Source organism: Urocitellus parryii, chromosome 5, assembly GCF_045843805.1.
Source record: "Urocitellus parryii isolate mUroPar1 chromosome 5, mUroPar1.hap1, whole genome shotgun sequence".
Lineage (NCBI taxonomy): Eukaryota > Metazoa > Chordata > Mammalia > Rodentia > Sciuridae > Urocitellus > Urocitellus parryii.
In genome coordinates this window covers 163681661-163702828 of record NC_135535.1, presented here as the reverse complement: position 1 = coordinate 163702828, position 21168 = coordinate 163681661, and the positions used below count along the sequence as shown (strand labels likewise).

General features: G+C 38.1%; 1 protein-coding gene across 12 annotated transcripts in view; it reads left to right on the top strand.

The window, feature by feature from the left end:
• Kcnma1 (potassium calcium-activated channel subfamily M alpha 1) overlaps positions 1-21168 on the top strand; it is a 717716-nt gene that overhangs the window by 675238 nt on the left and 21310 nt on the right. For all 12 annotated transcript variants that reach the window (XM_077798516.1, XM_077798515.1, XM_077798514.1 and 9 more), the window contains 3 exons: positions 1247-1360; positions 5831-5961; positions 20926-21120. In XM_077798516.1, the coding sequence (XP_077654642.1) occupies positions 1247-1360; positions 5831-5961; positions 20926-21120 (440 nt within the window). The remainder of the gene's footprint in view (positions 1-1246; positions 1361-5830; positions 5962-20925; positions 21121-21168) is intronic.

Genomic DNA, 21168 nt, shown 5'->3' with positions numbered 1-21168 from the left:
AGGTAGTTCCGTGTTCTTAAAGGTTTCTATAGCAAAAGGAAAAGAACATCTTGCTCCAGTCATGACTCTTCTACTTGGCATGGTTGTTTTACAGGATGAAGTCATAAAACAAAATGGAGTCACATTTGCTCCTACTATCACGGTAATTGCAAACATAGAAAATTCCTTCTCAATTTGGCTTAAACAAAAATATTATATTTTATGTTGTGCATATATATGTAAAAATATTATGCCATGTGTAAGCATGTAAAAGAGAGAAAGAGAAAGAAAAGAGAAACTCAGTGTGTGTATGAAATCTCACATATTAGGAAACTAAGTTAGGGTGGTTCCTGGGTAGTTATCTCAGGAACTCGGACAGTTCTGTGATTCATTTCAGTCAGTATCATGAAGGTGCTTTGGTACTGAGCCAGTGTTCATCCTATTTGCAAGATGGCTGCCACAGGTCCAGGACTGGAGGCACACATAAGGATGTTCAGTGTATTAAATGAAAATCTCTTCTTTTTAAGAGCAAAGAAGCAATTCTTCAAAGCCCCAGTCAAGATTCCCCCTACCCCACCTTCCATTGTCCAGCACTGTGTCAAAACCCAAGCCAGTCACTGATTGGCAGGAGGAAAAGCAATCACTTGGTTTAAGATAACAGTCAGGAGAGATTAGGTGTGCTGGAGTAAGGACAACAGTGACAAACAAACAAGTTTCCATGGTTTAAAACAATGCAGCTTTGTTTTTCACTTGGACAGATTGCTTTGTGAGTCTGGGCAACTGTCCAGGGCTCCTGTCTACACTTGACCTTCATTGCAACCTGTGCCCCCACAGTTGTCGTGGCCTGGGATAGAAAGACAGCAAGTCAAATACTTGTACCAGAAGTGATCTGCATTGCTCTGTTCACTTGTCATGGGCCAGAGCATTTCAGGTGTCACATGGTCCTCTCTAACTCCAAGGGGACAGAGGTCAATTTTCCTATGTGCCAGAAAGGAGAGGGGATTGAAATCTGTAAGAAGGAATAAATAATTGGGGTAGTCTGGATTTTTAGAGAACAATCAAAGTGAGTTAGAATTATTTACAATGATTTCCTACTTTGTCCTTTTAAAAAATTACCCATCTGAGTTTATCCTGGGAGTGAAAATTGTTGACCTCTAAGTAATGCATAAGCTACATTTTAGGGGTTGTATATATAAACTGTACTCTCAATATTTCCAAATTTTCCACTTCTCTAATTTTTCTTCCTCCTCTGTTTTCTTGCCACTAGGATTCACACCTCCAGGAATGGACAGATCCTCTCCGGATAACAGCCCAGTGCACGGGATGTTACGCCAGCCATCCATCACCACTGGGGTCAACATACCCATCATCACTGAACTAGGTGGGGGTCATTGTTGGCTCTGGGGGGAATTTTTTTGTCCTCTTTTCCAGACCATTCAGGATATAAGGAGGTTGGCCTACCTTTTGCTCTTTCAGCCTCTTAATGGGTTTTGTTTGCTGTGTAGTTGGACAGGGGCAGGGGTAGAAAGAAATATGGCAGATTACCTGAAGGAAAATCTGATCTGTCTTTTCTCTGAGATGAATAGACTGTTTCCTTCATACTGTTCACTGTTTTCAAAGGAGCATGATATGATGGCTTTGAGATCAGGGCATGTATTTGGTAAAGGGGAAGAAAGGAGGAAATTTGGTTGATCTCTACGGATTCCTTCTCATGAATTTCCACTGGAAGCACCTCTTTTGAGCATTCTCTCTGGACAGCTTCCACAATCTGAATCCTCAAAATGTCAGGTCTACCCAAATTCACATGGAGAACTGGGTAGAAGCATTGGCTAAGATGTAACAACTTCACATTTGATCTGTTCTAGTTGAACATCTCAGCCAAAGACCATTTGCAGAAAATGGCCACTATGGTTTTAAAAATGATGGGATTTTGAGGGGGGCCATATTCATTGGCCAATGGAATCCCACTTCTAACCTGTCCATGGCAGGTCCGTGCTATCATTTATAAATTTGCAAACTTAGGGGAGTGACTCTTCCCCTAAGACAAATGCAAACTGCTCATGGTCCTGGGTCCCTTTGCTTTAGAATGTTTCCTCTGTTATTCCCTCACTTTTCTTTTTTTGTACTTTCCTCCACTCCCTTTCCCCATCCCTTAAATGCTGTATCCAATTAGCTAAACCGGGCAAGTTGCCTTTGGTATCAGTCAATCAGGAAAAAAACAGTGGAACGCACATTCTAATGATAACTGAACTGGGTAAGAAGCGCTATTTTCCTTGACATCAGTATCTCCTTTTGTTCTGTTCTTGGTGTTTCCAACAATCATTGGCTTGTTTTTTTATTTCACTGGCTGTAACAGAAAGGCTACCCCATGGCACTGCTTTGAATGCGTTTTATTTGTGGCTCTGGTTGGAATTGACTGTCTTGTTCTGGCCTTTCTTAATGATTTTTTTCCCCACACAGCATCAGTAAACCTTTGATCACACCCATCTGACCTGGCAGTTGTTTCCAAAGCATCTTTGCTCTGATTCATTTTCTGTGGCCCAAGCCTTTTTTATTTTATTTTATTTTCCCACACGTGCCCCTGCTCTCCTGCCTTCTCCCTATCTTCCTCTTCCAACGCTGTCAGTTTGACTGACACATCTTCACAGCTCTCAGAGGAAGTCAAAGGAGAAATATAAAAATTTTAAGATAAGAAACCTAAGATGGTGCTTCCCTCCAGCTGTTTATTTTCCTTTATTCTGACTTTATTTGCCTTTTTTCCCCCTACTAGGCCCTTTCTCAGAAGCTCTGGTTCTTAAGCCATGAAAGCAGCTGCTTCCTAGGGGAACCCTTCCTTACTAAAGCCAGATTTTGAGAAGGGTGCAGAAGAGGAGGTTAGCGATCCAGCACGATGACCCCACCCTCCTAGATTCGTCCAGAAGATTAAGGCCTCTGGTCATGACTGCATTTGTCAGGCCCTTCCATAGTTCCCCATGACTTGGTTAATAACTCCGTGAAGGGCACTCATCAGCAGCAGGTCTCAGAACTGGGGATTGATCTTCTAAATAGAGACAGTGAAAGTACTGCTCAGCAGAGGGGTAGATGGAGAGGTGGGAGCACCTGCCTTCAGATGACTCACAGACGAAATGTACACTCCATTTTCTTGGCCCCAAAATATATTTCAAAATAAGAAAGCAGGCTTTTAACACAGTAATCTTGCTTGTGAGGTGTCTAGAAACTAGGGAATAAATTGTCCACCATTCAGCCCTGCATTATTGTAGACGTAGCCATTTATCAGGCCAGATTCACTCAGGTCAAAGAGTACTGCACTATTTTCTGTTTCCAACCATAGGAGAGGTGTCTTTTTCATGGTTAGCGTAGTTGGTTAAAAGCCTAGGTTTCTAGATTGCTCTTTTCAGTACTGTAGGGCCATAAGAGACCTGGAGAGCTCACGTGGCCCAGATTTCTGGTTGGAAAATTTATTCAAACACTTCCATCTCAAAAACCTACAGCAACATTTCAAAACCATCAGTGCCAGAAGTTTCTCTTTCTCTTTGGAATTCACATGCTGCTAACTAAATGGGATATCCTGATTTGTGATTAGTGGAAGAGAAAAGAAAGTTTTGTGCTATAAATCTGAAGCAGCAAATTCAGGTATTCAATAAACATAAGTGACTCTCAGAGAAAGTCAATAGAGAAATATTAAAGTCCTTCCCATACCAGATTTTTTCTTTGTGTGCAGAGAGCCTTCCAAAGGAGAAACACTAATCTGACCAACAATATACTTTTGGACAATTAGAAGACAAAAATTGCAACAAATCAGGTTTTGAAATCTGAATTGGCTTATTTATGATTCTAGAATGGGCAATAGACCAAAATGGTTTATAATGCTGGATCCTACCATAAGGACAGGCTATATTTACAGTCAGAAAAGTGACATAGGGAACACATAAGTAAAGTTTTGAGACAGTTTATTGGGTATTGGTGGTGTCTGTCTTCTTTAGACTATGTGGTCACTTGTGATTGGGTAGCACTCAGCTCCTTGTTGCAATAATAAGTTATAGTCTGCTTCATGCATCATGTTAAGTTACAGTTCACTATGTATGGAGACACCTTTAGCCAAAACTTAAATTGCATTGAAGCAGCTTTAGGCCAAACGTAATTCAATTTAACAGGACAAGGGGAAGGAGATGAAGAAACATCTACCACTTGAAGGATCCATAAGCAAGCCTTTAGTGTCTTGAGAAAGGCAGAGAGAAAGTAAGCATTTTCAAAATGCAGTGGGTTGATAGACATTTGATGTCATAAAGGAGAAAGGTGGCCATCAAGAAAGCAACCTCCATTGATCTAGTGCATAACCTGATCCAAATGTTGGGTCAAGCTCACCAGCATGATCTCTTATGAGCTTCTTACTAACCTTAGGATAGGGCTGCTGTATAATTTCCCCACTTTACAGAGAGAGAACCTAAAGGATAGGCTCTTAAGATAATTTGCCCAAGGAATTTGGTAACAGAGCCTGACTCAAAGCCCAGATGTCCCAGAATCTGGATTTTGGACTTTACCCAATACCCTGTAACTTGTATGTATACTACTAAGACAATAGGGACCCAAAGCAGTGAACTTTGGGAAAACAGAGCAAAGATTTTCCCCCATTACAGTCTTTCTATAAGGAAAAAAATGGCATCATTTAAAAACAATTATATGTCTAGCCTTTTATCCTATCATCATTTATTCTGCCTCATGCAATAGACAAAAGTTGTGTTTTTCTTTTAAGAAAAGTTATCAGGAAAGTTACTTTAAAAAATTAAAACAATAACTCTAGGAAAGGGAATATCTGCTGATACATTTTAAAAAAGAATAGGGAAAGGAAACCTCATCTGTCCTCTCCCTAAAAACAAATAATTGTTCCAGAAATCACAAGTACCCCCTCCCCATCCCCATACTTTTCCCCTATTACTTGCTCTGCAAAAGTGATAATTTCTGAAGCCAAGATGGGAATGGAAATTAATTTGTCACTTAATTTTTAATAAGTTAAAGACATCTGAGTGACACAACTAATCAGTCTGCACGTGTGTGCTGGAGGAGTCCTTGAGGAATCCTCAGATGGAGATGAAATACAGCAGCCAGGGCTGTATCTGCTTAAGTGGAAACAGAAAAGATTGAGCTGTTTAGAAGGGAAAGGGAGAACGTGGGTGTAGCCTTGCAACTCAGAACTCAGAGAAAGTCTTTGTCAGCAAGCAGTGGGGTGGGGAAGGGATGCATCCCACCTGGGGGTTCCTGGAGGTTCAGCAGGGCCTGTTGGGTGTGGGCTTGGATTCAGAGCCCTAGGCCACCAGCACCACCCAGGGCAATCCCCAGGGCAGGCTGTGGGTTATGCCTGAGGATGAATTCCTTGCTGTTTGCTTTTGCCCTGCTCCCAGTTCATTGCTTTTTCCTCTGAATATGTTGCTTTTTTTTTCCTCTTTGTGGCTAAACTTACCTTGCCAGCATGGTTGCTCATCACTGAAATATGTCCATCTCTCAAAGGACTTGGCTACCAAAAAATGCTTCAGAGTGTTTTTCTGTCATGATTCTAAAACTATACCAAAGAACTGGCCAGCACGGTCTCCTGGTCCTCCAGAAGCCTGCTGTGCAGCAAGTCTGCTTGATCTCATTGCTCTCCAGGTCTTAGAAATTTGAACAGTCCCATAGGAGCAGTCCATTGAGTCCAACTGCCCCCTCCAGAGATCCATCCACAGCTTCCCATGCTTTTGTTTCCTTTTCAGTGACTTCAGTGTTTCTACACCCGTCACCTATTTCTACACCAGTGTCTCTAGGCTTTGCTACCCAGGTGTGTTCTTCAGTGCTAATTCTTTTCTTATGCTTTTTCTAGTGAATGATACTAATGTTCAGTTTTTGGACCAAGACGATGACGATGACCCTGACACAGAACTGTACCTCACGCAGCCCTTTGCATGTGGGACAGCATTTGCCGTCAGTGTCCTGGACTCACTCATGAGCGCGGTGAGTGGTCTAGCTCCCTCCTTCCTAGCCAGGGGTTGAGGGTGCACCCAGTGGTGGACTACCTCTGATGTAGGAAGCTGGAGTTGCAACTCCTGCAGAGAGCAAAGCTTCATGAGGATTACAGTCCAGAAGGGAGTACCAACATTAATCAAAGGGTCATGGAGCAAACATTTGGTTATATATTCCTCAAAGTGCAGGGAAGTCTATGACCTGCTCTTGGGAATCAGAGAAAGATTCCCTAAGGAAGTGATATATACTTTATTCCAAAATGTGAACCATAAAGAGAGGGACATTTTCTGGGAAGAGTATTCCCCAAGGAAGAATAAAAGCAAATGCAAAGGCCTAATAGTGCTGAGGAAACTGACTCTCTCAAGGAAGTCACAGAGAGCTGGTGAGCTGGACCACCATGAGAAAGGGCTGGGGAGGACAGACCAAGATCAGACCTCAAGATCTCAAAACCATTTTCATGGTTTTGGTTTTTTTCTTAAAAGTAATGAGGAGGCGAAAGTTTTTAAAATTACAAAGTGATGTAATCAGGTTTGTGTTTTGAGGGGTTTGCCTTGTTGGTCTGCTGAACATGGCTTGGAGGAGTAAGGTGGCATCAGGAAACCTGAGTACAAGGCCATCATAGCTTGAACTAGGGTAGAGATGGTAGAGATGGGAAAGATGGATGGATTTGAGTAGCATATGTTAATAAAATTGATAAAACTTCAGAATACAATGAACTGAGCAGAAAGTAGAGAGGACACTGGGTCAAGGGTGATTCCCAAGTCACTGTCTGTCACTGAGACAGCAGCCCAGGCCTGAAAGTCAGGCCTGGGTGGTTCTCTGATGCAGGGAGGGGACAGAGTGATGATGAAGAGAGGGGGCAAGCTGGCTGATAGATCAAAACATTTTTCTAAATGGCTTGATGTGTATCAGATTGTCAAGGCATTGTTGTCTTACTTTTGCAACCTAAAACGAATAACAATTTAAAAAAATAGATCCCCGCTTAATGGAGTCATCTTTCACTGCAAAAGGTAAAAGCAGACATTTAGAATGGGTCATAACCTGGGTATTGTGAAGTGTTCCCGCTGAGTGTCTTTATTTACTATATTGAAAATCCTCTCTATTTTGGAGTCATCGAATTCACAATTTGCAAAAATGCAGACATAGGCTGGATAAAAACTGACCTTTGGAGAATCCATGTAAAAGAGCTTTATTGAACACATTAAAACCATAAACGTAACTCAGAGATTTTTATACACATACATTTCTTAAACTGCTCAACAAGGTTTTCCTCTTGAACGTGTTAAACAACTGATATGCTAATTATACATTATTCTCATCTATTCATTAGAGCTAATCCCAGAAGGACCTCTATTTGAGGAAAGAAAAAAACAGAGTTTTAAAGACTAATTTAGATTATTCTATATTCCTGAATGTGGTTCAACTGTAAGCATATCTTAGTTAAAAATCAGAATTATGGATTTAAAAATAATTAAGAAATAGCATTCATCTGAATTAAGTTTGACTGGGCTGCATGCCCTGCCATCATTTTCCAAGCCAACAAGGAGAAAAATACACTCCCTAGAGAAGGGCATTTCTTAGGCTCTTAACCTAGCCGATGATACCGGGGCTCATCTTTCTACCTGCCAGTGATGTTGAACTTGGTTTGGGCCGACTCTTTGAGCAGGCCAAAAGGAATGATAGAAGCTCATTAGAGCACCAGATTCTATATAACAGGCCTCAGCATTCTCCAAATCCAGGTTTCCAATGGACTTTGGGTAATTCATCTCTTTAGAAATGTCATTGGAATTCTTATCCTAATTATAGAGTTTTCAGAATACTATTCTAAGAGATGATTAAGCTGTTGGTTATAGTAGATCTTGTTTTCAGAATTATAAAATATTAGAATTTTTAAAACTTCAGATTTATATAATTATTTGTTTGTACATATCAAATATTGAGTGTGTTCTGAGCAGAACCAGCTACTAATTTGCAAGCCTACTTTTTCATAAATTACTAAGAATTTCAAAATGGTGACAAGAGAATATTAAACCAAGTGAGGGACCCGGAAAATGTAGATCTGAAAATGTAGATCCTGTGCACCTCACAGGTTGAACACCCATGGACCTAGCCCTAGTTCCAAGGAATGCAATTGGATAAATAGTAGAGAGCTTCTACACAATCAAAGGAGCCTATGGTGGCCATGGCCTGGTGGTGGGGGCACTTTTGGATTTGATTTGCACAGCTCTTTATTACATCACTAGGGAGTCGAGAATAAACCTGGCTTAAGTGTTGAGGCCAGAGATTTAACTTGTCTACTGATAGTGACTTTTCAAATCATTTGTCAAAAAGCCTATTCAATTGTTCCAGACCGTATTTGTATTGTCTGGGATGAACAAGTTCCATAGTGATGATTGGGTCTAGTTCAGCACATTCAATAGGATCTAGACTTTTTGAAAATGTGTTCCCCGCATTCCACTAATGTATGAAGAAGCAGATCAGTCAAGTACCAAGGCAGTGCCTGGACTCAGTGGGCGGAAATATAGAGAAAGCGAAACTCCTTTGAATGGCAGGAGACAGAGGTGAGCTTGCATCTCAGGCATTGCTCACAAGCACCATCATGACTTCCACACCAATCTCCATAGATGCTGATGGTCTCTTCTATCCTGCACACTTCCCAAATTGCCAGTTAATCATGTGTCTAAACATTCCCTGAATATTGGCCTTCATAACTCAACTCCTGCTGCTCAGTGCTTCATTTGTTAAAAGAATAATGTTTTGATTCATCACGGGTGTTCCTGGAATAGATAGGGGTGCTACAGATGTGGTCTTGTGGCTTTATCCTACAAATCAATGGCAGAAACCCACTAGGAGACAGAATAATTGTGCTTATGGGTTTAGCCTCCAAGAAGAGATCACTATATTTTCAGGATGGTCCAAGCTTGCTCTCGCTCTCTTTCTCTCTCTCTCTCTCTCTCTCTCTCTCTCTCTCACACACACACACACACACACACACACACACGATGAAAGGAAGTCCTCTCCATCCTAATACTTTCCTTTTAACCCCAACACCAACTTCAGTTTTACCAGGACTCTCTATAAAGAGAACCTAAGGCATGGACTCAAGAGGCAGACTAGATGCAGACCCCAGCATCACCATTTACTGGCTGTGCAACCTGAACCTCTCTGTGCCTCAGTTTGCTCTTATTTAAAATGGGGACAATAAACATACTATCACTTAGGGGTTGTGAGATGAGCAGTGTTTAAGGTTGTAAAGTGGTTAGTGTATCACTTGGTACATGGTAAGCCCTCCACCTATTTAACCCTGTTACTGTTCTTCATGTTGATTTATTGAGCACTTAGTAAATGGCAAGAATTGTTCCCCATGCTGAGGATTCAGCAAAAGAAGAAAGACACAGACCCTGCCCTCCTGTCATTTAAACTGTGCTTCTAGTGGGCTAAGCAAGGGTAGTGACTATGTAAGGGAATAAATTAACAATGGCATATAAGGAAAATACATTTGAAGTACATGAAATAGTTTGAATGATGAGGTTTAGGAGCAAAGTGGGTATATACTTCAGGAATGTCCAGAAGCAACATCTCCATGTTCTCATCTCTAATATCAGTGAACTGGCCTCTATTTTCCAGAAATATTTGGATTTAAGTTAGAAAGGTTGGAAGAGATGACCACTGGAAAATGGTCCACATGATTTAATGTGTAAACTATATTTTCATTAAGGGCCAAACCCCTTGATGAGCTCAACGTCAGCCCAAGCTAACCAGCCCCGTGTGATTTCAGAGACATAAGCCAATTGCTACTCTATGGCCCCACTTCTTACACTTTACTCAAGAGCTTCCACTTCTTTTGCTCACAAGGAGGCAGAAAGAGTGTCCACGGTCTTTGCCAAGATAGCAGGACAGCATCAGTCTAATAGGATCTAAGAGATAAATGCAGGGATATTCTGCTGGACTTGAGAATATACCCCTGCTATCACATCAGGCCAGGCAGGCCCGGGATAGGAAAAAATAATCCAATAGTTCTCATCCCTCAAGAAAGAAAAATACTAAAAATAAAAATCTACACCGTGAAAACTAGCAAATATAAAAAATGGCAGCTATGACATGGAAAATGACAATTTTAGAGCAATTATAAACGAAAGGCAGAGTGCCATTAAAGTTAAGGCAATGTTATTAAAAGATGTGTTAATTTTCAGTTAAATTTTCTATAAAAGACCAATTAGTTTAAAAGGCTTGACAGCATTAACTGTGAAACATAAGCTCCGGTAATTATACTTTAAAAAAATAAAAAGAAGAAGATGCTCAAGCATGGTGGAGAGGCACACACAGAGGGGTGGTGCAGAGCAGGCTAGATGGCGGTGCAGGCTCAGCTTTCCTTGTTGAAATTCCCTGGTTCTTATTCCATCCTGTCCTGATTTCTTGTGTCTCCTTATGGGACCTCAGAATCGCCCAACTTTAGAAGGCACGGGGACCACACATCAGATCTGTGTTAGAGATTAGATCACAGAGACATAGGGAGAGGGCATTTGCTAAATCAGTTGCACTGCTGGTTAATTCTTCTTTTTATAAGCTCTCATTTATTACTAGTTTATAAGTTACAAAGATGTTCCTTTAAAATTACTCAATAAACTATTGTTTCATATTTTCTTCATCAACTGTTACATGGTCAGGAATACAAAGCAGAAAAAAGTGAAGCAACTTTCCCATTGTCGTAGCTATTGAATGGCAAAGGAGGGATTAAATACCAAGCCGGTCGAATCTGAAGTCTGTACTCATAACCAGGCTGTCATATTGCCCTACGTGGAAAAAAAAAAAAAAAAAAGCAGACTTCCCTGGGCAGATGTGGAACTATAACCTTGGCAGTGGGAAGAAGGACTCCCTTATTCTTTAGACTACGCGAGAGTCCTGACTACAGGCACTGAATGGACTCTATCTCAGCTTTCTTATGCTCCTAACACCCATGTAAAAGAAATAGCCTTTGGGACGGATCTTTGAAAGCTTATCCTGCAAGAGTTGAAGGTTCTGTGCAAGAGTCTCTCATAAGGCTTCTAGCACAGGTATTATGGACACGGTCGGTCCATGGTGAGGGGTGGCAAAGTCTGACTAAGTCTGGAGATATAAAAACTTAAGGATCACCCTTACACATGACAATTCTCACTTCAAAATTTTGTATTTCTTTAATTCTAACATTTCTGTTAACTCAGAAAAGAATGTACCATCAGGTCAGGGGAATTATAGAGAGATTTGTTCAGCCTAGATAACCTTCCGCAGGAGTAGTCTTCAGTAAAGGACATTTGAAATTCCAGCACCTGGCTCAGCCTATGATACTGAAACAGCCGCTTCCTGTGCAGAAAGCACCAAAACAGTGTTTAATCCCAGACTGCCGAATGTTCTGTGCAGTGGCTCCTTACCCCAACCCCGTAAAGAAATTTGTGCCCTCCAATGCAACCAACTCAACACCCTTGTAGGGGGAGGTATTGTCTTTGCACCAAATTATCAGATCACAGAGACCCTGATACATGTTCAGAGCACAACTATGTGCCATGCTCAAAGAAGTCTGCATTTGAATCTTGGCATCAAAACAGAAGCAAGAGTGTTCTGCAGACAAAAACATCATTACTCTCTGTAATAGCAGATTGTACTGCTTTGTGCCCTGATAGCTGCATGAAAAAAATGAAGGAAAGTCACCTGAAATGCAGTGCAAGTTCAGAGGGCAGAAAATTGGGCTGAGTTGTGAGCTGTCCTGGAGTTACACAGGCATCAATGAGAGCCTATGATCAACTTCCCAATGGCACCTGTTGATGGGAGATTTTGAAAGCGAAGCACTATTTGAATTGTACACTATTTCAAACAAGTCAAGGTCTAGGGATTAGTAGGTGCTCAATAACTGTTAGTGACTGATGGTGCTGTCTCAGTATAACTCATTTCAACACAGAAAGGGAAGCATCAAACCCTATAAATTTGACAAAACAATACCCTTCCATGTAGACCTTGAGACTTTTTTCTTTTTGTTGTTTTTAGATATACATGACAGTAGAGTGTATTTTGACATATTATACATACATGGACATACATGTAGTATAGCTTGCCATTCTTGTGGTTGTACTCCACTCCATGATGTGGAGTTACACTGTTTGTGTATTCGTAAATGAACATAGGAAAGTTATGTCCCATTCATTCTACTGTCTTTCCCTTCCTGTGACCCCTTCCTTCCCCTTTGTGAGACTTATTTCAATGAAGAATTTCCAATGTTCTTTGTTTTAAAAGCATGGACTGTGATTTCATTAAAAAGGGTACTCAGGTTATAGAAATTTTGGAAAGCATAAAAACATATAAAGAAGAAAATTTAAATGACCCATATTCCCACCACCAGCAATAAAACATGGCTAATATATTGGTATATTTTCTTCCAGATAGATGGATAAAGATGGATTCTTCCAGTTTTATATCTTGGTTTTTTCTTTCCTCTTCAGTTAATGTGCTGTCTAGACATTTTGTTATGTCATATGCTTAGGTGTGATGATTTTCAAAGCCTCCATGGGCCTTCATGAAACTTTACTTTATGGATGAACCAGAATCTAACTATTACCATAGTGTTGGATTTAGTTTAAAAATAAGGTGAAGGGCACTAGGGAAGAATAGCATTACCTTAGATTAGGTAGAGGGAAGTGATGGTAGGGGAAGGAAAGGGATGTGGGGATAGGAAAGATAGTAGAATGAAGCAGACATTATTACTGTATGTATATATGTGACTACATAACCCATATGATTCTACAACTTGTACACTGAAAAAAATGAGAAATTATATCTCATCTATGTATGATATATCAAAGTGTATAAATGCATTCTACTGTCATGTATAACTAATTAAAACAAATTAAAACATTTTTAAAATAATAATAAACTTAAAAATAGCTGGGGTTTTGGCTCAGTGGCAGAGTGCTTGCCTGGCACATGTGAGGCGCTATATCTTATTTAGCTTTATGTCACTGTAACAAATACCTGAAATAATCAACTTATAAGAAAAAAGTTTTACTTTGGCTCATAGTTTGGGAGGTTTTAGTGTTTGGTGGGCCCTGTTGCTTAGGGCCTGTGTTGAAGCAGCACATTCTTCTATGGTGGCAGTGGGTGGTGAAGCAAAACTGCCCACCTTTGGCCAGGAAACCAGAGAGAGAGGAGAAGACATCATGGTCCCACTACCCCTTTCTAGGGCATGCTGCCAGTGGCCTAAAGACCTCCCACTAGGCCACACCTCTTTAAGGTTCCACCAACTCACAATAGCACCAAAGTGGAAACCAAGCCTTTAATACATGGGCCCGTGGGAAACATTTCATATTCAAACTATAGCATAGGATAAGGAATGTCATACATATATCTTTGAACTAGTGATAACTTATTACATGGAGGTAAAATTACTGGGTTTTTAAATATGAACATTCAAAAACATTTTAATTAAAAACATTTTTATTATTGCCTGGTTATGTCCCAGAAACAACTGTACTCATATACCCATCACAGAGTGTAAATGCCATCTCATGCACTCTGGGAGCTACTGATTGTCATGTTCCCTAGAAGTCCCTTTATTAGTGTTTGATAGTTTTTAGGTATATTCATTTTCAATTGGTATGTAATTATGTAAATATTTTGTGGGAATTCATCTATAGTTTTTATTGGTAAGAGTACTTGCTGAAGAAGAGAACTACCAAATAGTCTCACATTAAACATTTAGCTGTAGTTTCATGAAGTTGTTTATGGCTTCATTTTTTACTCTGCTTTACAATCCTTGTTTTTGTTATTTAGAAATTCAAAATAAATATAATTTCACAGTAGAAAACATATAAAATAACATTATAGGAAAAAGTCCATCAAAATTCTGTCATCAAGAGTTAACTAGTGAGGAGGGTTTTTTGACTAATACTTATAGTTATTTTTATATAAGTATAAATGTCAGCTCATGTATAAATTTTCAACATGAATTTTGAATTGTGGAGTTTTTGTATCCTACTTTTTCTTAATGTTTTAACAGTTCATAATTGTTACCATGTCATCATTCTCTGAAAACATAATACTAGTGTTTATATAGTATAAATCAGGTGAGTGCATCACTATTTATTTGATTATTATGATATTACTGAAATTTTTTTCCCAGATAGTTTCCATTAAATAACTTGTTGAACAAACATCTTTTCCCTGTAGTGTGTGGTGCTTTCCTTGTCATATTAAGGAATGGATCAGCTCACCTTTTCTATACATGACTAAATGGTAAATATTTTAAGCTCTTGGGAACCATGTAGTCTCAACCACAACTACTCCACTCTGCTGTTACAAAAACAAAGCAGTCAGAGACAACACACACACACACACACACACACACACACGTACACACACACAAATGTGAACAAATAAGTGTGTTTGGTTCCCAATAAAACTTTATTTAAAGAAGTGCAGGTAGTAGTGGCTGATTTGGCCCAAGGGCTAGATTTACCCATTCCTCTAATTATCAGGCTACTGTAAATCCATCCTGGTTGGTTGAACATTTATTTTTTAATATTATCTATGGTGCTTAGCTAGGAAATCTTCAAAAATTACTATAATACCTGGGATCATAAGGCTCTTTCTAAAGGAAATTTGATATAATTGTGTATCAGGGTTTTTTTTTTTTACAGTTTGTTTTGAATCTATAATTAGACATATAAATTAGACATATGTCAAAGTTTAGAATTTTACTATAACATCACATTTATATGTTATAAACTAGTTTATATGTTCTAAAACACAAACTTATGTTTTTTCTAATAACCTTGTCTCTTTGTGGATAATTATTTCTTTGGTTTATACTTTAAAACAAAAGCTATTCTTCTTATTCATGTCTAACAACTGTGGTATTAAAGAGAACTTGCAGGATAGTAGTATTAATTTTCGTACATATTGACACTACATTCTCCTTCTGACTTCTAATTTTATCTGGATGAATTTTTTTCCAGTTATACTTGTAGTTGGTTTTATTTTATTTTTTCAAAGAATTTTTTCTTCAATTTATCAATTCACCAAATATCTTCTTACTATTTTATAGAGTGATGCTTTAATATTTCATCCTTCTTTTTAGGGAAAAATAATAATAACAATTATTTTAATACTTAGTTTTATTTATTCTGTTGCATTTCATTATGATAGCATTTAAGGCTCTAAATCTGTCTCTATAGTTTCGGCCTGAATCCATGACATTTTTAGCTGTTTTTTTCAATTGTAACTTAAATTTTAAATACTCTATATTTAAAGCTTGATTTTTGTCTTAACTTACTTAATATTTAGGATACTTGAAAAAAATGACGTGTTGGATATTTAGTTTTGCTTCTACTGTCTACAAAATAATATAGCTTTATTGTAAATGTTAGCTGTTAGCAATACAAAGTCAACTAACAATAGTATTTAAAAATTTTTCCCTTGAAATATACTATATTTTCTGTTTGTCCCTTTTAAAAATATAAGAGTTTGATTTTGATTTTTAATAGATATGAGTCATTGCCATTTAACTGAATTATTTAGCTCATTTATATTTAGTTATCTTACATGTAATGCTGTCTATATCTTGCAGTATGATTATGCTTTTTACATCTTCTATAACAATTGTTTCTTTTATTATCCATTGTTTAGTGTATGGATTATATTTTGTATGCTTATTTCTTTCACTGAAGTATAAACTTTTCATTTTTTTAGCTCTAGTTAGTGATTATCAGCCCTTCTAAAAATATACTCAAAATTATATTTTCTAAGTATTTTTATCTGGAAAAATCAGTGGTTCTTGATTTCTACCTGTACAAAAAAAAATCACCTTTTATGCCTTTATTTTCATTTTTATCCCTTTTCTCTTATTTTTCTGACTTAAAATATAATTTGAATAATACTATACTAATAGGCAATTATTGTCATATATTTTTTCTTTCAAGGATTAATTTTAACCTTTCCATTTGTTTTAATAATGTAACAGACTTTAAAATCTCATATTTTAACTTATTTAACCATTATTTTAAAGCCAATTTAGCTCATTTTTAAAATTAAAACTTTTAAATATTTCCAAGGAAGCTTTTGGGGTTTTTTTGTTTGTTTCTAAGCATTTTTTTAAATAAAGTCAACAAATGCTTAAGTACTCAAAAATTCAAAAATATTTCTATTTCCTTTATAAATTATTGGCAATTTAACTGCATGTAGAATTCTTGAAATAAAGTTATCCTTTCAAACTCAGTTGACATTCTTTTTCTATTTCCTTGAAGAGCCTCATGCTAGCCCAATTTTTTACTGTTTTTTCTTACAGCATTATGTTGGGTCACTTTTGTTCTTCGTTTAATATTTTAGATTCAAATATTCATCTGGTGTAAGTGTTTTATTTGAAAGAAAATCTTTCCTTCTTTCCTCATACTACTCTATTCTACCCAGCCCTAATCAACCACTTATCAATTACCTATCTTTATAGATTGTCCTCTATTGGATATTTTAGATAAATGGAATCTTACTTAGTATAATGTTTTCAAGGGCCATCTATATTGTAGCATATATTAGTACTTCAAATCTTTTTATGGCAGAATTTCATTCACTGTATGGAAATAACACATTTTACTTTTGCACTCATTAGCTGATGAACATTTTTTTTTTGTTTCCATGTTTTAGGCATCATAAATAATGCTTCTATGAACATCCCTGTAGAAATTTTTGTGTGGGCATATATTTTCATTTCTCTTGGGTGTATACATACAAGTGGAGTTTCTGGGTTATATGGTGACTTAATGTTTAACCACAAGTCGAATTCCCAGGGTGTTGTCCAATGTGGCTGTACCATTATACATTCCCAACAACAGTGTATGAGTGTTCGAATTTCTCTGCATCTTCACCAATTCTTGCTATTGTGTGTCTATTTTATTGCAGCCATCCTAGTGTAAATTAATATCTCATTTTTATTTCAGTTTGCATTTGATAACTAGTAATGTTGAGCGACTCTTCGTGCTTGCTGAGTATCTTTTTTCTTTTTTTTGGAAAAAAGTTTATTCAAGTCTTTGCCCATTTCTACAATTTGATTGTCCTTTGTTGTTTTGTTGTAAGAAGATTTTTAGTGTTGCATTTTGGATCTTTATAAAAAATGTTCTCTCATTCTTACATTGTCTTCTCACTTTGTATATAGTGTCCTTCAAAGGGCATATTTAAAATATTTTTGAAGTCAATTTATCTATTTTTCTTCTGTAGCTTATATTTTTGGTGTCAGATATATCTAAGAAACTGTTGCTAAGTCAGAGTTCATAAAGGTTTCCTCCTGTTTTCCTATAAAAATTATAGTTTTATATATTTTTTACATCTAGGTTTTTGATCCATTTGAAGTTACTTTTTGCATATGGTGGGAAATATAGCTTTACTCTTCTCCATGTGGATACTCAGTTGTTGCAATACCATTTGTTTAAGAGTCTATGTTCTTTCTCTATTGAAGGATCTTGGCATTCTCAATGAAAATCATCTCACCATAGTGGTATGAGTTTACTTTTTGACTCTCAATTTTATTCCATTGGTTTGTGTTTTGTCCTTATGCCAGAATCCTACTGTCTTACTTATTGAAGTTTTATAGTATATTTTGAAGTCAGGACATGTGAGGCCTCCAACTTTGCTAGTTGTTGTTTTTATGTTTTATAAGATTTCTTTGGATATTTTACATCTCTTGAAACTCCATAGAATTTTAGAATCAGATTTTTCATTTCTGCAAAAACTGTTCTCTGGGATTTTGACAGGAATTACACTGGTTTTGTACACTGTTTGGGGATTATTGCTATCTTAATAATATCATGTCAATCCATGAACATGGAAGGCTTTTCCACTTATTAGATATTCTTTAGTTTCTTTCACTAATATTTTATCCCTTCAGTATAACAGTTTTGTACTATTTAGATAAATTTATTCCTACATGTTGTATTATTTTTGATGCTACTCTAATGAAATTGTTTTCTCTTAATTTCATTTTCATATTGTTTATTGCTAATGTATAGAAATACAATTGATTTTTTAAAAATCTTTTTTATAGTTGTAGAAGGACAGCATGCCTTTATTTAGTTTTTTTATGTGGTGTTGAGGATCGAACCCAGTGCCTCACACATGCTAGGCAAATGCTCTGCTACTGAGCTACTTTATGCTGGTTTTATATCCTGCAATCTTATTCAACTCTTTTCTTACTTATAATAATTTTTAGTGGATACCTGAAGACTTTCTGTGTATGATATCAGGTTGTTTATGAATAGAGATGATTTTACTTCTTCTTTTCCAAAATGAATACTTTTTATTTTTTTTCTAGCCCTAAATATAACCTCTCGGACAATGTTGACTAGAAATTATGAGATCAGATTTTTGTCTTGTTTCTCATCTTAAGGGGAAAGCATAGAGTCTTTCATTATTAAGTACATGTGAATTTTTCATGCATGTCCTTCATGAGGTTGTCTTTCTAGTTTGTTGAGAGTGTTTATTATGAAAGGGTATTGAATTTAATTCTTCCAAGTGTTTCTTCTATCCAATTTAACTTTACCATCTTTTACAAAAAAGAACTGGATAATACATATGAAGTCAGCTTTCTCATCATTTTATCTTTTGTTTCTTGTTATATGTGCTTTATATTCAAGTTTTTAAATTTTTATTTTTAAATAAATGCTTTTTAAAATTCTCTTTTATTTCTTCTAGTAAGTAATTCACCAGTCTAAATGATGCTTTTTCTTCATATCTTGAACACTGTGGTTCTCTTTTGAAAAATATTTATTTTGGTTCATTTTTTCCCCTCTATTTTTTTAGCCAGAACAGGCCAATTGTTCAGTAGTCAAGGTTTTGAGTGTTCTGCCATCCACCTTACTTCTTGTTGGAATGCTGCCCTGGGTCTTGATCTAGAATGGTAATTGTAGTATAAAGGCCCTTGTCAAAGTTCTGTGTCCAACTTTCCCTAATTTAATGTGGGGCACAGGGCTGAGGACTGGTCTCCTGTTTCTAGTGATGAGTTATCTGACTGTCGGCAAGAGGATTTCCCCTAGAAGCTTTGGGGAATGTTCACATATGTGTCCCTAACCAGCCCCCACCAGAGTGCTGCCCTGGCTGCCCCTCCTGCTGCTGTCTCCTCTCAGGACTCCATCCTCAGGGACCACTGCTGTTCAGTTCCTGAGTCTAGAGGGAGCCTGAGAGTGGAGGCAGACTGCAAGTACAGGTTCAAGGGTGGCAAGAAATGACCTTAGCCCTCACCACCCCCCATGAAGCCCCTGTAACAAAAACCAAAACAGAAAAGACTGAGAGATCCAGAGGAGGTTGTGAATGAGGTTAACTTTTCCTCTCATCAGTAAAGGCCCTGCATCTCTGATACCAGACTCAGAGCATCCACCAGTACTTCCTGTGCACCAAGCCCTGTTCTCAGTGCCTTGGGTGCATTTAGTGATAGAGTCCTCATAACCCTCTCAATTATTCCATTTTACAGATCATGATACTGAGGCCCAAAATTGTTTAATAACTTTTCAAGGACACCAACTTCTGAGAGGTGAAGTCAACATTAAACATGGCCTCGCTTTAGGTCCCTTAACCACTCCAGGTGCATTTCCTACTTTAGGTACCCTTGTTCTGCTGGTCCACCCCTTGGGGACATCTGAACTGGGAATATAAATTCTCTTTAGGGACTAGCGGGTTGTGTATAACTTTGCTAGTTCCCTTTGCAGTTGGGATTTTGTGCCACTCTGGGCATTTTTGTGAGTGTTTCAATCAGGAAAATGAATCTAACCCCACTAGCAACTATCATCTTAACTCAGAAATCCTGATGGAATTCTCTGCATATAAACTTGATCTTAATGATCCTTCTTATTTTGTGGATGAGAACAAGGGAACCCAAAATGATTAGGCCACCTCCCCTGAGACATAGGACCAGGCATGGCTCAGAGGGAATGGGGACTTGTCCTTACCTAGTTTCTTCCCTACCACACTCTGCCAGGGAAACTCTCCCAGAATCTGGTCAAGTAGAAATACATCTGTCTTCCCTAACCTGCTCCCAAAGCTACATAGATCCTCAAAAGCCACAGGCAAGACTTGCTTTGATTTTATTTAGCCTGCTTTATTTCCTCTTTCACAATAAAAATGGAATGCACACCTTTAACTGAGATTTTTCTCAAATTAGGCTGGGTGACAAATGTCTTTTTAAGCTCTCTTATTTGACATCCTATTAATTTTTTAAAACTCCCATTGTTCTCTTCCCAACAGACCTGTTATATTTCAGATGTGAGACAAATGTACACTTAGAGGGAAACTTCTTTAATAAGCTCGTTTGCTTCAGACTACTGAGGTTATTTTAAAAACAAAAACCTAAGTACACACACCAGAATACTCAACGCATCATAAATTTATCTGGCTTATTTATTGATGGAGACTTCTGGGTTAGACTGTTATCAAAGCATAGGATAAATTGTTGAGTATGTGGCATTAATGATTCTCTTGGCATCTCCTTCCTACACAAAAAGAAGCTTTGCCGTTCTGGGGGGAGGCAGCCTCCCTTCCGGCACATGGGGGACAGGCCCCCGGAGGCAGTCCTGCCTCATGTAGAGCTCAGGCAGGCTGCATTTAATTACACACGTCCAGAGTCCCCAAGCAGACACATAGATTGCAGAGACCAGGCGATGCTGCATCCCTACCAACACCAATTATGGTAAACACCAATTATCCAGACGTTAGCCCTTTAATAGAAGTCCTCTGAATTGGTTTTTTAAAGTCAGTCTCTCGTGGTGGAACCAAGCAGGAGGAAAAAAAGACTGGAATAATTGGAGGCTGTTCTCTTTTCAGTTCCCACATAAAATTATCTGAGACAGGTCAGAACTTTAAACAGGAGATGCCAAGAGAAGTTGTGATTTGGATGTCGGCTATTGTGACTTTAGGATGTTTGCTTGAAGATGTTCCCCTCTCCTCTCTCCACAGACGTACTTCAATGACAATATCCTCACCCTGATACGGACCCTGGTGACCGGAGGGGCCACACCAGAGCTCGAGGCTCTGATTGCTGAGGAGAATGCACTTCGAGGGGGCTATAGCACCCCCCAGACGCTGGCCAATAGGGACCGCTGTCGTGTGGCCCAGTTGGCTCTTCTGGATGGGCCGTTTGCAGATTTAGGGGTGAGCTCACAGCCCAGAGGACACCTGAGCACAGTGTTTGGGGAAAGC